We start from the raw sequence: 15,621 nt of genomic DNA on the forward strand, positions 1-15,621 counted from the left end.
AAAAGATTCAGTATGAGAGATGTGTAATAGTTTTATTATTCCCTGGTTAAACCTGATGAATAATTCATAAATAAACCTCTAATATGAGCCGTGGGCTATATGAGCATTACAGGAACACGGAAAACTAAGGCGAATGGAAAATATTTTTAGTTTTTAGTAACAGCAGACATTTAGATATGTTGCTATGATAACTAAATGAGAGAAGACTTCACTTTGCCTCCCCGTTGATCAGGACCGAGCTCATAGCTGAGACTCCCGACAACAGACGTCACCGAAGCGGGCTTGTTGATAACTGATTGAATTGTATATGTTAAAAGTTGCCCAGTCTCTCCATGCTCCATTCAACATTAGGCTACATCTGGCTCTCTCCTGTCCGCAGAAAAGCCTTTACAAATGGAGTTGAGCTCCATGACGGAGCAGATCCTCTGGTGCTGGTTTTCCCCTTCCTCTCCCGATGCAGAACAGGGAAATCCACCACACTTCAGCTCTCCCTGGCTCCCTGTGTCTTCTCTGAACGTGTCTGCAGCGCTTTGGGGTCAGTTATTAACTCAAGAGCATTCAAAATTAATTTACGCACGCAGCCTTGAGAATACACACAGAGTGAAGTCATTTCAGCAAATATGTCCTCAGTAATTTGCCAATCAGACAATTTAGTCTTGGTGGACTATTTAAAAAATAGATAATGATGCACTTTAACTCTACATAATTTTAGAAATGGACAATTTGGGGCTACAGTTTAAAATAAGGTGTATGAATTACGCAAACCTTACTTTTGTTAAATGCGTTCATATCAGAGAGTGTGTGCGGGTTAAATGCTGAAATAGTTTTAATTGTTTAAATTACAACGACAAACGGTCTAATAGCTTATTCAGTACTTTCTTAAAAAAAAAATACAACATTTGGAGTTTAAATGAGATTTTAAAGAGGAAAAGTTGCAGTAGAGCAGCAATTCCCTTCTCCTCTCCACACAGGCCGCCATCCCTCCCTCTGACCCCGGGTCCGTGCAGAGGGATGCCGGGTAAACCCCGAGCAGAGGCAGCGCTGTTTCCCCGCTGTTTCATCCCACCAGCGGAGCCACACAAAGTAAATGAATAAACACGACTTTAGTGGAAATGTTAATGGATATAAAAAGTCACGTGAGTCATTAAAGTGCCCGGTGAGTTTTCCAAATTAAAAATCCCTCATGTCACTGCTGTCTTACTTAATGGCTGCATATTATAATATTATGAGACATTTGCACTGCTCATCTCGGACTTTTATGTATTTATTTACAGTCACTATACACTTTAAATGTAAAATTAACACGCCCATAGGCTTAAATATGGGCGTTTGTGGGTCTTTTGTTAGAAAAAATAGAGTAAACTGTATTTGTATGAAATAATGTAGCTATAAATACAAATGAAAATCTTGTACAATAAAGCGGATAGTTTTGTTGTCAGGACCTCCAACATAAACGCATATTAAAAGATGATCCATGTAACTCAAGAGTGTGTGCGCACCATCACGCGTTTGCAGCTCACAATCCCGAGAAAAGGTCAAATTATTAAAACCATGAAAAGAGAAATAGGAGTTGAGTTGGAAAAGAGGACACGCTTTTATTGTCCTCTTTAATGTACACAGTCTCTCAGATCTTCCTTGTATAATTCATGTTTAAAGAGGGAAAAGCACACGGGTCGCACACAAGAGCCTTCAGCGCATGGAGGAGCCATTAGATTACAGCGAGCTTTCTCGTTTGGGGGGGGAAAAAAAAGTTTTGTTTTACACCTTAAACTGAAACTCTGACGGTACTATTTCACGTGATTAAAGGAGCAATCCTGTATTTTAAAATTACACTGCATAAGTGAAAATTTACAATTCACCCTTTGGATTTGTGCTTGACGTCGCAGCTGTAGGTTTAGTGCAGAATCAACACACACACACACTTACATGCTTACAGCACACATTTACGCATAAACGCGCACGTGCACGCGCGCGCACACACACGCACGCACACACCGATTACAGTTTTTGTTGTGTGGGGGGGTGAGGGGTGGGAGGGGGGTTGAGTACTATCTACAGACTTCAAACTGTTTATATTTCTGATTTTTTTTTTTTTTTTTTTGATAATTAAGCACATTTATCGTTGCAGTCTTTCGGTATGCATTTCAATTTTAGGTTGATCATACAAATATTATTTCATCTCTGGATACAAGTCGTCACCCTGCAGCAGCTTCTCCCCCCAAACAGGCTGCATGTCAGAGGGGGTGGGGGGGGGGGTGGGTGGTGGTGGTGGGGGGGGGATCTGCAGTTTCACCGTTTACGCAGCGAGCCTCGTGTTTGAGGCTCGGGCAGCGCCGTTTTTATCACGCTGAGCAGTTTTCGGGGGGCTCCTCTGCTCCCCGAGACCCTCCCGTTTCCACAGAACCACAGGTCCCAAATTTCATTCAGACAGACGAAGAGAGGGAGAACAAAAGGAGAAATTGCTGATGCATTAAAAGCACACACACACACACATACACACACATACACGAATCCTTAACAAATTCTCCCCAAGATTTGTTTTGTTTATTAATATTTTCAACCAAAATATTATGAGCTTGTGAGTGACCTTGTGTGAAGGGGCGAGTGACGGGCAAATACTTCACAGTCGAGAGATTAAACATAAAAACGTCCTGACAGCTTTTATCGGCCTCCATGTATTTAATTGTCTCAAAAATCAATGCAAAGTGCTGACCCTAACGCGGCTTGTGTCTGTCAGCATTACCCATAACTTCGTTTCCCGAACAGGCAGCGAGCGTACGAATATCATTTTGTCTACAACAAGCCAAATGTTATTCCTGATTAAAACCAAATTGTGATGAAGCTTGCTCAGTTCTTTTTTTTTTTTTCTTCCACGTACTCTTTCTATTGTTATTCTATAGAAGTTACAGTCTACTGGTTCCCAATCCGCACTGGAATTTAACCCTGAAACGCCAGCAGCAGTATAATGGCTTGTCTCTGCTCCCAGTATGGCCCCTCCAGGCTCCAGCAGCAGCCGTGCCGGGGCCAGACAGCCTGCCAGCCCCGGCTCCCCTTATCAACCTCCAGGGCTTTGGCCTGGACCATACCGCAGAGTCCCATTAATCAGGAAAACATCACGTCAAACATGGCAGATTGAGCGAAGGGCAAGTCTGGTCAAAGCTTTCTTGCAAAGTTGCTTGGTCCTGCGCTGCACACACACAGAAAGTCGAACAGCCTTTGGGCGAGTTTAGCAGTTTTCCTTCTGTCTCCATACCACAGGTGCTTATGGTGTGGTTGTGAAGGGTTAGTTTTGCACTACTGTATTTCATCTCTACCACTAGACTTCGCCTTTTCCGCACTATTACGATACAGATCTGCAGTGTTCCTACAGAATTATCACTCATTTACTTGTTTATCGAAGGGAATAAAAGATATAGCTGTACATTTAGGCTACAATGCTGTTTGTTTTATGAGTTGCTCAAATGTTCAGCGTCCCTGCAGGAGTTTTTTTTTTTGTTTAGGCCAGCTTATTGAGGTTTCTCTCTACTTCATGTATTAAACCGAACACGCTTGCAGCACCTCATTTGCAGTGGTTGCTGCATGCGTAAATGTCTGCGGTTTGCCTCTTGTTGTTATTGCAGTCTCCGCATGCCTATCACTTCTTCTGTCCCACACCCCTCAAACACGCCGGGAAAGGGAATCCCTCCTTACAATAGTTGAACTAAATAGAAGCCATCTTTGAGGAGTATTTTTTGTCATATTTAGCTCTAATGTTACCTTAAACTGGCTACAGTGTGGATCCACACTATGGAAGATCTATTTGGCGTCTTTTTCCTTTCAAATCTGAAACATCTGTGCCTCAGGACAAAATCTGTTATTTAATTGAAGACTGGATATGTCTTATTTTCCCTAAACGCTCTTAAACGTTTATGAAATTACTCCTGTTAGAGGGTGAATTGAAAGGTTGAGGACATTTTATGACAAGGGAGGGCAAGACATACTACAGAGAAGGGAAACTCTTAATCAAAGATGAAAAGCAGCTGTGTTCCTAAAATAAAATATAATAAGAATAAAAAAAAAAGAAAAGAGATCACCCCATAAAAAAGTTGAAAAATTACTTGACTGCTTTGTTTTCATAACCCCCTCCTATAAAGCAAATCCCAGGGCCAATTTCTGCATCATTAAATCTGTTTAAACCCCCTTCCAAAACAACAAATGATTGTCCAACTCCAAAGAAAGAGAAACAGTCTGATAATTACACTCAGTCGCGTTTAATGAATGCTTCATAATTAAAAAAAAAAAAAAAGAAAAAAAGAAAGGGAAAGTGCTTCAGAAATCCACCGTTCAAGTTTCCATTTCGAGTGCAGTTATCCTTTATATATATTCACAACAAAAAAAAATCAATATACAAGAAACCCCAGAAAAATTCACAAAAATAAATATTCAGTTTCATATAAACAACCAGTGACTTCAAATTCCATGTCAAAAACCTGACCTCAAGTATTGTATCAAAAAAGCGAAGTAAATGAGTGAATGAGGAGGGCAGGGAAGTGGGGAAGAAGAAGAGGAGGAGGAGGAGGAGGAGGAGGAGGAGGAAGGGGGGAAGAGTGCATGCAGCCTCTAGCTGCTGCACGATGCAATTGTTTACATTGATAGCGTCACTGTCAGAGAGCTATTTGTCTTAACGGTGGAAAGGCCCTCCCAACAGGCCATGACCACCATCTCCTGTCCCTCGGCCGCGTATTGTGAGTACTGCGTGAGAATAGGCTGGTGCGTCAGGGGGGTAAACCCGCACAGCTTTGGGCGCAGGCTATTCCTCTTCTTCCTATGCCGTGCAGCCCATGCTTTTGACATGCGGATTAAAGGTTGAAAGCTTCGCTCTTGCAACACAGCAACTACTCCCCCCTCACCACCCTCCAACCACCCCACTCCTCCTCTCTCACCCCTCCGCAACCCCCTCCGTTTTACTGCTAGCCTGCTCATATACCAAGTCGTGTCAAAGCTTCAAAACAAAACAAAACAAACAAAACAAACAAAAAAAAAACTGGCTGAGAATATAAGTTCAAGTTTGAATTGTCACTCCAGCCTCAGAAATAAGGCCCATGGTGAGTGGGGGCTTCGTGGCTGCAGAGTGGCGCTTTAATCACATAGTTAAACATCTACCATATGTATCCACACTGATTTAAGCAGGGTGAAACGCACTTTTTTTTTCTTTTTTTTTTCTTTTTTTTTTTTTTTTTTTAACAATCACCCTTTAAATAGTTCCTACAATCCTCTGAATGAATGCGCCCTTTTGCTGTGCTTGTGGAGGAGGCTGACATCATTCACGGGCTTTGGGTTTGTTGTGATCTGGCTCGCCATAAGCTGGGCCTCTCTTTGTCGCAGACAGAAAAGCCTGCCAATTAGCAGAGCGCGTCCTGGACTGCCATTTATAACATCTACACGTTTTTTACTTAAATTACCTACATGTAGGTGCAACTTCAGCGACTTGATTTACTCGTATTTAGTGGTGGTTAAAGGTGTGTACATTGCATTGAAGCCTGAATACTAGAAGCTACCACTGAACTTTATAGGGGCTAAATAAAACAGGTTTGAGTTACTACATTCACTGAGGGGCCATATTCAATATAGGCTACATTAAAGATGGTGATGTGTTTGACCAAATAAAGAAGGCAGAATTTTTAAATAATAAAAAAAAAAACTTGATTGAAGACGCCCAATCATAGGAAATAATTGACATTTCTTCCACTTCAGATCGAGACAATTGACTTCATGTAAAAAAACAGAATAATTATGGAATGTGGCTTTGCGGAAATTAACATTATTAAGTTACAGAAAACCAGAAAACTATATACTCGTGTTTTATCGTTGGAACTCCATGTGGGTTACTCCCAAATATTCAAATGAATGCAGTTGGGGCTCTGTATCTATATCCAAATTTAACAGTCTCATATTTTGCCTTTTTTTTCCTTTCTTCCAGCATGTCTCAGACATCATTTCACACAGGCTGATCAGAAAACCCTAAAGCTGAAACAAGACTCCCCCCCCCCAACAGTATCAAAGTGCAATGCATTTAAGCCTATCTCTTGTGCTTTGTCGCATTGTTTCTGAGTAGCCATCAGGCTAGAAGGTGTTGTTTTGGTGCTGTTTTTCCCCCCACAGTGACTCCTGAATCACATCCCACTAAAAGCCTATCTTGGACGTTGTCGTTAACGTCTGTGATTTACGTTTCCTCGACTTATGTTAGTGCTGTAAACACAGACTGGCACAAACATGACGTGCAGAGGAAATCGGTGTCCAATAGGAGCAGGACGGACGTGAATCGAGTCTATTGTGAGACCTCACGTGCTTATGAAGGTCTGAGCCTTATTCTTTTTGATTGTCTGTACATAAGGCCTGTGTTGTGTCTGGGCCTGCGTCTGTGCACACAGTCACACATTTGCAAACCAGGACATACTCCGCAGAAATAAAAACAAAGACAGAAAACCAGATCACAAGCACTCTAAAAAAACAAAAAAGAAACCCCACAACCACCAGGAATAAATTCCTGTCAAATCCAATAAAGGCTTAACTGTGAGCATGTATAGATAGACATTAATAAACCCATTTTAATAATGCTCTGAAATTGAACACTTGGACACATGGGCCACTGTGGCCAAGCTAGTCAGCATGGCAGTCATAAAAGAAAACACAGCTTTGATATATAAAATATACCAAGTGGCACAGAATGGGAAACCCTGATATTTTTTGATTTACCAAGTCAAACTTGTTCCAGCTAGATTAAGAAAAGCCTCATCACAAGGAATGCTGTGTTTTTTTGTTTTGTCTTTTTTAAAAAAAAAAAACAAAAAAAAAAACTTCTTTCAAACAAAGCACAAACCAGTGAAACCCTGGCACCATACAATCCAACAGGTCGAGCATATAAAAAAGCGAAGAGAAGAAAAACAATCGAGTTCAGAAAAAAAGTCAAGTAAACACAATATTGAGAACTTAACATATTGCTTAGGATTGGTAGCTTATTTAAAAAACAAGTTTTTTAAGCATTAAATCCACGAGTCTCGCAGTCCTGCGTTTTCTGAGGCTCCAAAACAGGGATCTTGTGTGGTTTTCCTCGGTCAAACTTCAAAACAAAGCGGAATGTAAATCCATTCACAGAAAAAAAAAAAGAGGGGAAAGAAAAAAAATAAACATCGATTAAGTTGCGAGCCATTTGGTGCTCTCACGTTAAGACTCCGATTAGGTTGGAGATGGACACGGTGGAGGCTTTTGTTTTTTTGCTATAAAAACCAGCTTAGTATTTCCTAGTTCTCTGAGCGTGTGGGGGAGGGAGAATCTGGCCGCCTGGCTGCCACCTCCACACGGGGTGGGACGGAGGGGGAGGCCCGGGGCCCCTCAGCGAGTTCAGGGAGTAAGCGGGGCACAAATCCCCGTCGCTGCCAACAACCAGCGACGGCGGGAATGGGAAACTTGCCATTAAGCTGAAAGACATTTTTGCAGGCGATGCTACAGTGCTCGCGTTGCTGCGTTTGCGTCTGCTTGGTAAATCCTCCGTGGATCCCTCTTCGCAGCCCGCGGGACGAGAAGAAGTGGAGGAAGAAGAGGAAGAGGCAGCCTTGTTGACCCTGGGCACGTTTTGTTTTGTTTGCGTCCTGGAAACTCGGGGTTTCTTCCCCAGCACCGGAGCCCTGCAGCTTTTGTTCCTGCTCTCCTCCTCGATAGTACACGGGGTGTCCTGGGTGTTCTTGCATTCCTGAGGATCACAGGGGGACCTGGGGGCCACATCAGAGCTCCTCTCGGTGGCTTTAACCCCACTGTTGAAAAAGTCTTGTTTGATGACTCCGCTGGGATATTGACCAATGCTGCTCTCTGCCTTGTCTGCTTTACATCTGATTACAGTGGCCTGGCTCTGGTATTCATATTCATCACAGCTTTCCTCCACTTTAACTTTCACATTGTGGAGGTTGAAGGGTGGCGTCCTGGCTGTCCTGCCGCTGTCCGAGCAGGGGGCAGCGGTTACAGAGGGCTCCTCCGCCTCGGTCTTAATTTTTTTCAGTGGGCTGGGTAGTTTTAGGCTGGCGGCCCTCGCCTCCCTTTTGTCGGCGCCTTTGGGGAGCTTGGCGTCTTTGTCCTGGTCACACTGTGCGCTCAGACCCGGAGAACATTTGGTGGGATGCCCCGGTGTCCTGCGTGAGAGGTGAAAGGCCTTATTCCGGTTGGGTCCTGGTGAAAAGGTGGTCAGTTCATCCACAGGGTCAGCCCTGTTTGGATCCGCATCAGACGCCTTTTCCCTTTTGGATTCAGTGAAAAATGTTGGTGGTTGTGAGGGTCCAGAGTCTTTTCTAGTTTCACTGCATATAAATTCACATTTCTGGCGTTTCTCATGTCTACTGTCCCCTGTCTGTGAAGTGGCAGCATGGCTCAGTGTCCTGTGTTGTTTCTCCTGTTGTTGTTGCTGCTGATGGTTGTTGTAGTGAAACGTGGGCTGCAGGACCAAAGGTGCTTTACTAGGGTTGAGAGTTTTGGCGAGAGAACCGACCCGGGCCCGCCTGAACCGGATGCTCTGAACCGAAACACGGCTTGAAACTGAGCTGGAGTCGGACTGAGAGGAGCTCTCCTCCTCTTCTGTGCTGACCTCTGAACTCTCCGACTGCGTGTCATCTTCATCCTCGCCCTCCTCCTCCTCCTCCTCTTCCTCTGAGCTCCCGGAGTTGCTGGTGGTGGAGAAACCGGAGCCGAAGTCCGAGTCGTGGTAAGCCCGGTCCGAGTAGGTGCTGGACTCGGTGTCGCTGCTGTAGCTCTCCGGGAAACTCGGCTCGTGGTGGTGGTGATGATGATGATGGTGGTGCTGGTGGTGGTGATGATGGTGAGGTCTCGGGTCAAGGTAGAAATCCGGACTGAGGTGGAAAGCACCAAATGAAGTCCCGTGAGTGCCGGACGATTTGGGTTGTACGAGCAGCACCGGCGGTACATGGTGGTGCGCGTGTCTGCTCCTGCTCCATGAGTGCCTCGCGCTGTCCCTGCCGCCGCCCCCCTCGCGCCTCCTCTTCCTTTTGTGAAGTAGGTCGCCGGCTGAGCGCGAGTGCCTGGACTGAGCTGCTATGGCGGACTGAAGCACCACCGGCTGCCGGCTCACCGCGCTCCGGAAAAACGAGTGCCTTTGGCTCAAAGTAACGCGGTTCCCTGTTATTTTAGCTGTTTCATAGTTTTTAAAGTGTTTGTGACTGGACTTAGTCGCCGAACGGTTATCTCGACCGTTGGATTTGTGGTAAAATTGAGGTAGTTTGGAGTCGGTAAGGCAAGGAGTCAGCTCTCTCCTCCTGCCCGTTTTGTTGTGAAGTGTGAGAGTCTCCGGGACAGCGTGCAAACTAAACCAAACTTTTTCCTTCCATAGCTCGGCGTCCGCATGGAGGAGCCCCGAGGACGCGTCCCCATCCCCGGGGGAACACACCGCTTTCGCTTTCCTTTTGTTGGACCTCAACACACGCTCAGTCTTGCAGGAGAAATACAGAGCCTCCACGTCCTCCCGCGATATGAGAGTGCATTTAGCGGCATGGAAAGCTATAGAGTTTATTGCTTTGAGCTTCCGCAGCTCCTCCAGATCGCAGTGGTGCTTCTTCACATTCAGGTGGTCCATGCGCTTGTGCACGGTGGTCCGAGGGATGTTCTTCAGCAGGTCGGTGAAGACCTGAGACAAAGCAAACATTTGCTTGCCTTTGATGAGCAGGTATCCCAATCTCACTCCTTGCATTTCCTCAAAGCCACACTCCAGGTCTCCCATGTTTTATGTATCAGCTCCAATGCATTAATCCATGTAGTCACTCTCGGTATATGGATTTACCAGTAAATGGCATGGAGCTCATGACATCCTGCTCATACCTTTAAGCCATCCACACTGCTGCTGCTGCGTCATGAAATTGCAAACTTTGACATGCAGAGTTAAATGGAGCTGCCGGTGTCTAATAGGTTGAATGAGCCGACAGCATCCACTCGGCGCCTCTTGCCCCGGTCCGGCATGGTGGAGGAATGCGACGGATGCGTCCACCAAGCCGGGGCTGCTGCTACCTGCCTCTGCCGGCTCCACTCCCCTCTGGTCGGCAGCAGGACGAGGGGTAGGTGTACACCACTGCCTCAGCCAGAGGGATAAAATAGCGAGAAGAGAGAGAGACAGAGAGAGAGAGAGAGAGAGAGAGAGAGAGAGAGAGAGAGAGAGAGAGAGAGAGAGAGAGAGAGAGAGAGAGAGAGAGAGAGAGAGAGAGAGAGGGAGTTGTGAGGGTGGAGGGGAGGGAGAGAGAGAGAGAGAGAGAGAGAGAGAGAGAGAGAGTCAGAGACAGAGACAGAGAGAGAGAGAAACAGAATAAGAGCTAAAATGCAGCTGCTATTCTGGCTGCTGGTTGAGCCACAAATAAAATGACAGAGAGGGGAGGTGCGCCAGTCTGGAGACACCTTCATCAATTAATGCTCTCGGAGTCGACGCCCATTGGACGCTGCTGACAGGTGATGCAATAAAAATGGATATTCCATCCCCACCCCCTCCCACATCCTACCATTACAATAGTTTACAATTGTGCCCACAGCCTCCGCTGTTTGAGTAAATAACGCAGTCATGACAAGTTCATATTTCAATAGCTGAATAAAAAGCTGCTGAAAATCTAATCCAGGTCATAGTGTGTGTATAACTACGGTTAGGTGGCCTGAGTCTGCAAAATGTCATGATAAGACTGGAATGTATTGTGCTATTCCCTTTCGGATCCCATCAAAATGCATGCAGTAGTAGGTCTATGCAACCGATTGTATGCTGGTAAAATTACTCCGCACTCCGGCTATTTTAGACGGCTGGATTTCTGTTAACGCAGTGCTGCTTAAACAAAGACATTTTTACACTTAGAGAGCTGCTTTTCCACGTTCAGGCTGCTGCCCTGACCAAGGCTCGACTCATCTGCTTTTGTTGGCTCAAGCTTTTCCTCCATATGATTTTCCCCTCGCTAGTAGCCTGTAGACTTGACCAACTTATCCTACAGTATTTGTTCAGACTGCGTAGGCCTATATTAATTTGTCTGCATACACCAAAAGAATTTCATCGGCATTTTAAATATTTTTTCTACATCATTTACGTCATTTACAGTGTATGTGTGTGCGTGTGTGTGTGAATGTGTGTGTGTGTGTGTGTACGCGAAACAATTGGAAATGTCCTCTAAAGCAGGATAAAGAAAAAAAGTACTATTTACGCATGTAATTGTAAGATTTGTTAACAATACAAACACCGTCACACTCCTGTATAAATTATATATGGAGGATTTAGAAAGAGTCACGATACAGGCGAATCTCTAGTTAAATTGCAGCCTACTTTTCAGCCTAGAAAACAATGTGAACACTGATTGGACAGGCTAAAAGTGCAGAGTCAGGGTTGCTTTTCCCACAAGATTTTCTAGTCAATGTAGGTTAAATCTGCAGCCAGTTAAAAAGCAATCAAGATCTCTCGTTAAAATGCATTTAACGTGTCAATTATATATATTATATACAATGTTATATTTATAAATACGTTATCAACAAGTCGCTTTTCACAATTGGGGAACAGGAACATGTTGTGGTATTATTGAACATAACGTAGTAACCTACTCGGCTGTTTTATTTCTAGGAATTCTGTGATTTTATGTGTCTGGTGTCGTTCACACATTTTGTACACTTTTACGCGATGTGATTATGCGCGTGTGCATCTTGCATGTGCACATCCAATACACACACACACACACACACACACACACACACACACACACACTGATATGTCTTTCAAAGAACACATACACAAACATATGCGCGAACTGTTAATACACGTGCACACACACACACACACACACAAACACGCACGCACGCACATACACACACACACACACACACACACACACACACACACGAACACACACACACACACACACACACACACACAAAGAAAGCCACGCACGATCTGAAATATCGTGCACCTTATCTACACGCATACACGCACGCACGCGCGCACACGCACGCACGCATATACATAGATACATGGGCATACAGGCTACATAGAAAGTGGAGGAAACGCAGGCTGGAGCCACCACCCACAACGCTGTCCAAATAATGTGACTGTGTAGTATATTATAGCTATAGGCTAATTGTCTGAATTAGGTAGGCCTACAGAAGGCTGTTTGGACTGGCTATTGTGTTTCGCCCCTGAGCCATATTTTTCCAATGCTCCCCGCGTTATGTCCCGTCTTTGTTGTCTATAAAACACGTGAATCCCTTGTGGCCCGTTCCTCACAGGCAGCGCTGTGCGTGATGGGACCAAACTCAAGACTGGGCATGCTCATCCCCACAAATGTTAAGCCTATTTACTTATTTACAGGGCTCTTCACTGTATGTTGAATGGCATCGATGTTACCTCGGTGTTACATCAAACAGCGTGTTATATACGTAGGCGTTGCTATTACAGCCCCATGTTAAACCTTTGAATATGACTGGATCATCTCCATGAAAAACGCATTGTTGGATTGGGTATAACACTAATCACTGACGTGCAGACAAGATCGTTAAAACAAAACAAGATAAGAAAAACTATAGGCTGTGTGAATGGAAATTAGTTTATAATCATGGGGGGAAAATACGTAGGTCATAGATATACCTGTAGCCATCACACACACGCGTTCGCACGTATTTGGAGGATTTAGGGTCATAGCGTTTTACCTACAAATGTCAAACTATGTGGACTATGTTTGGTGTGAATCTAAAAGATTTCTGTCTCTTTTCTCTTAATCGATGAGCGTTTACTTCTAATGTGAGAGCTTACATTACAATGCCTGTGCGTAATGTGGCGTAAAGTCGTGGGGATAATTAAAAGTTAGGCTATAATTAGTAGCCTTGTACTGAGAAATATCTCATTCTGTTTAGTTTATATTTTACTCGATAATCCATTAGGCATTAGGAGTTAGGTTCAGGTTTGCAGTTGAAACACATCGTGAGAGATCACTGTCTGTATGTTGGAGAACCTCTGCAACTATCAGTGCATGCCATATTTTAGCTCAGTTAACTCCAGTCCAACTCATACACCTCCGGGTCATCTGACCTGCAGTCTCACCGCTTGAAGCACAACAGAGGACCTGCACGTTGAGCTCTTCTTCTCGCTCTGGCTGCAGCAAAACACGCGTTTCACGTGCTGATTCTGTATGACAGCATTAATACATGGAGCATGCGGAGTTTCACGGGTGCAGTAGAGTGAGGGGAGAGGAGGGGCCGCTCGTCGAGGTCCGGATCCCCGGGGGAATAACTAGATCCCAGAGCCACGATGCACCGTGCCCGGCCTGGGAGACGAAGGAACAGACGGCTTGTTTCATCCTACATCCGGACTACTGCATGTCGGGAACCTGACTTTCTTTTTCAGTTTGACACAGACGTGTTTAATGTTTTGCTCTGCTCACACACAGTATAGTTAAGGCTTTTAACTTGAATGTTGGAAACTTAAACATGTCTAAGCTTCCGATTCCCCTTTGGTCTTCATCAAAAGTGAACGCTTTGTCTTGAATATCACTGTCCTACAACATAAATACACCTTACATTAACTCAAACAGAAATTATGGGCAAGTGACGTTTGTTAGTAATCTACAATGGGGATCAGTTAAGTACAATTTCTCATTTTTTGCCACACAGCTTTTTTTTTGACCAATGCTGCTCAGGAGCCATGCGGAGTTTCAAACTTAAACTCATTTTCAGGCATAGGACTATGAATTAATAATTCACACACACACACACACACACACACACACACACACACACACACACACACACACACACACACACACACACACACACACACACACACACACACACACACACGATTTATTTGCGGGAAACAAAGTAGTTTCCAATAGCAAACAGGAATATTCTTTACATGAAAAGTGTTTGTAGGAGACACACGTCATATTATGATTATAATGATTATATTATTATTGTCGTTGCTGTATGTGACGACATATATATATAAACCACACCAACCACAAAATATAAAATGAACAGGCTGAATTTGCAAAAACACATCTGCCAGTGAAGTTCCTCATCCAGCGGTACTTAAATCGCCCCATGCTGACTCCATGATCATTGCTTTTTAATTAAAGCTCGCAGCTTATCCAAAGATCTGCACTGGGGGCCATCTACAACATCCTAAAACAATAATATAAAATTGTAATAATTATTTAATAAAATAACATTATATACATATTTGAGTATTTCCAATTAAGATGGGGGACTGTTCGTGATGCAGATTTGGGATGGACCAGATGCCACGGGGCGCTTATTCCCTCCTTTTCCTGCGTCTGGATGTTGGCCGGGACCGGAGGGGAGGGGACAAGAGTGAGTGGCCGAGAGAGGGACCTCAAGCACGGTGGAGGTTTCTTTTAACTGCCCGCTGTGTGCTGGTAATGCGGGAGAAAATGTCAGTGGACCAAATCTCGTACTTTAGACCAATTCAGCGGCTATTCCTATGGGACTCTTATGTTTTTGGCAATGCAGGAGTTATATAGTAACCTAAAGGGAACAACCAAATGTCACTTTTATCCGTAGACTATAAGGAAATCGAGTTAAGCCTACTTCTTTGCCATTTTATTCTAGATTCATGATTAAAAAGATTCATTGCAAGAAATCGTTACCAAACGAGTATATAAATCATAAAATTTACATGAATAAAAAATATAAAATATAAATCATAAATGAGTCAACTTTTGTTTTTTATTTGAAATATCGCGGGTGTTCACCTCGTAGAAATTCCTGACTGCTGGAGAGGTTTATACCTACTTTTAAAAATGTTTCCACGACATCACAGTGGAAGACGGAGGTTAACGGGGATATAAAGCCTAACCCTATAGGTTATGGCTTTTTTACATTTAAACTGGAATAAAAACGTCAATGACCGAGTAAGATGGCGACATTTATTTAACAAAAATGAGTTGAAGTCGTTGATTTCACTTTAACAGACTTACAAAGCATATAGAAAGTCCCAACACTCCCTACTGTCTCGATATGGAAACCAGCTCATTACCGGTTCATCTGATGAATTGCATACATTTTTATGAGCTAACTAGCTGTAAAGAAAAAAAAACCCAAAAAACAACTTGTGGTACAGCAGAAAAACTGCCAAGAGTTTGGAGTCTCCTGCAGCCTCAAGTCATTTGTTTTGCAGTGAGTTTTATGGAGACACTTGGTCAAGGAGGCGCAGGCACTTGTAAGAGCATAGACTTTTTATGACACAAACCCACTGCCCCATGCCAAAACAATGAATTCCTCTCCACCCCCCACCACCCCGGGAGAATGTGATTTTACATGCAATCCGAGCCTGAAGTGTGTGCGGACAGTGGTGGGGGGAGGGCTCCCTTCACCTTTCACCCTGCCGTGTTGGGACTGTTTGTATTTTTTCCTAGGCCCCTGTGCTACTAGTCGACCAGAGAGGAGACCGTGGGCTACACAGTGATGGGTCTGAGCGTGATGGAACCAAGAAAGGACCATTAAGGTGCGGGTCATTTCAGTGTTTTCAACTTTTCAATAGCTATTTCAGGCTTCCTGAAATCGGGAACATGATTCAACAGCAGATGAAAAAGCCTGCAATTCCCATCCGAATAGCTGACT

At 44.1% G+C, this 15,621-nt stretch overlaps 1 protein-coding gene across 1 annotated transcript; it reads right to left on the reverse strand.

Moving 5' to 3' along the window:
• Positions 1-6,875: 6,875 nt before the first annotated feature.
• skida1 (SKI/DACH domain containing 1) lies at positions 6,876-9,892 on the reverse strand. Its single transcript, XM_042399743.1, has one exon. It carries the CDS (start codon positions 9,755-9,757, stop codon positions 7,271-7,273), a length of 2,487 nt encoding a protein of 828 aa, XP_042255677.1. The 5' UTR covers positions 9,758-9,892; the 3' UTR covers positions 6,876-7,270.
• Positions 9,893-15,621: the final 5,729 nt, after the last annotated feature.

This window comes from Thunnus maccoyii, chromosome 21 (assembly GCF_910596095.1).
Source record: "Thunnus maccoyii chromosome 21, fThuMac1.1, whole genome shotgun sequence".
NCBI classification, from domain to species: Eukaryota; Metazoa; Chordata; class Actinopteri; order Scombriformes; family Scombridae; genus Thunnus; species Thunnus maccoyii.

Coding starts and splice junctions, on each gene's coding strand:
- skida1 (XM_042399743.1), bottom strand. CDS start 9,757: ATGGGAGACCTGGAGTGTGGCTTTGAGGAAATGCAAGGAGTGAGATTG.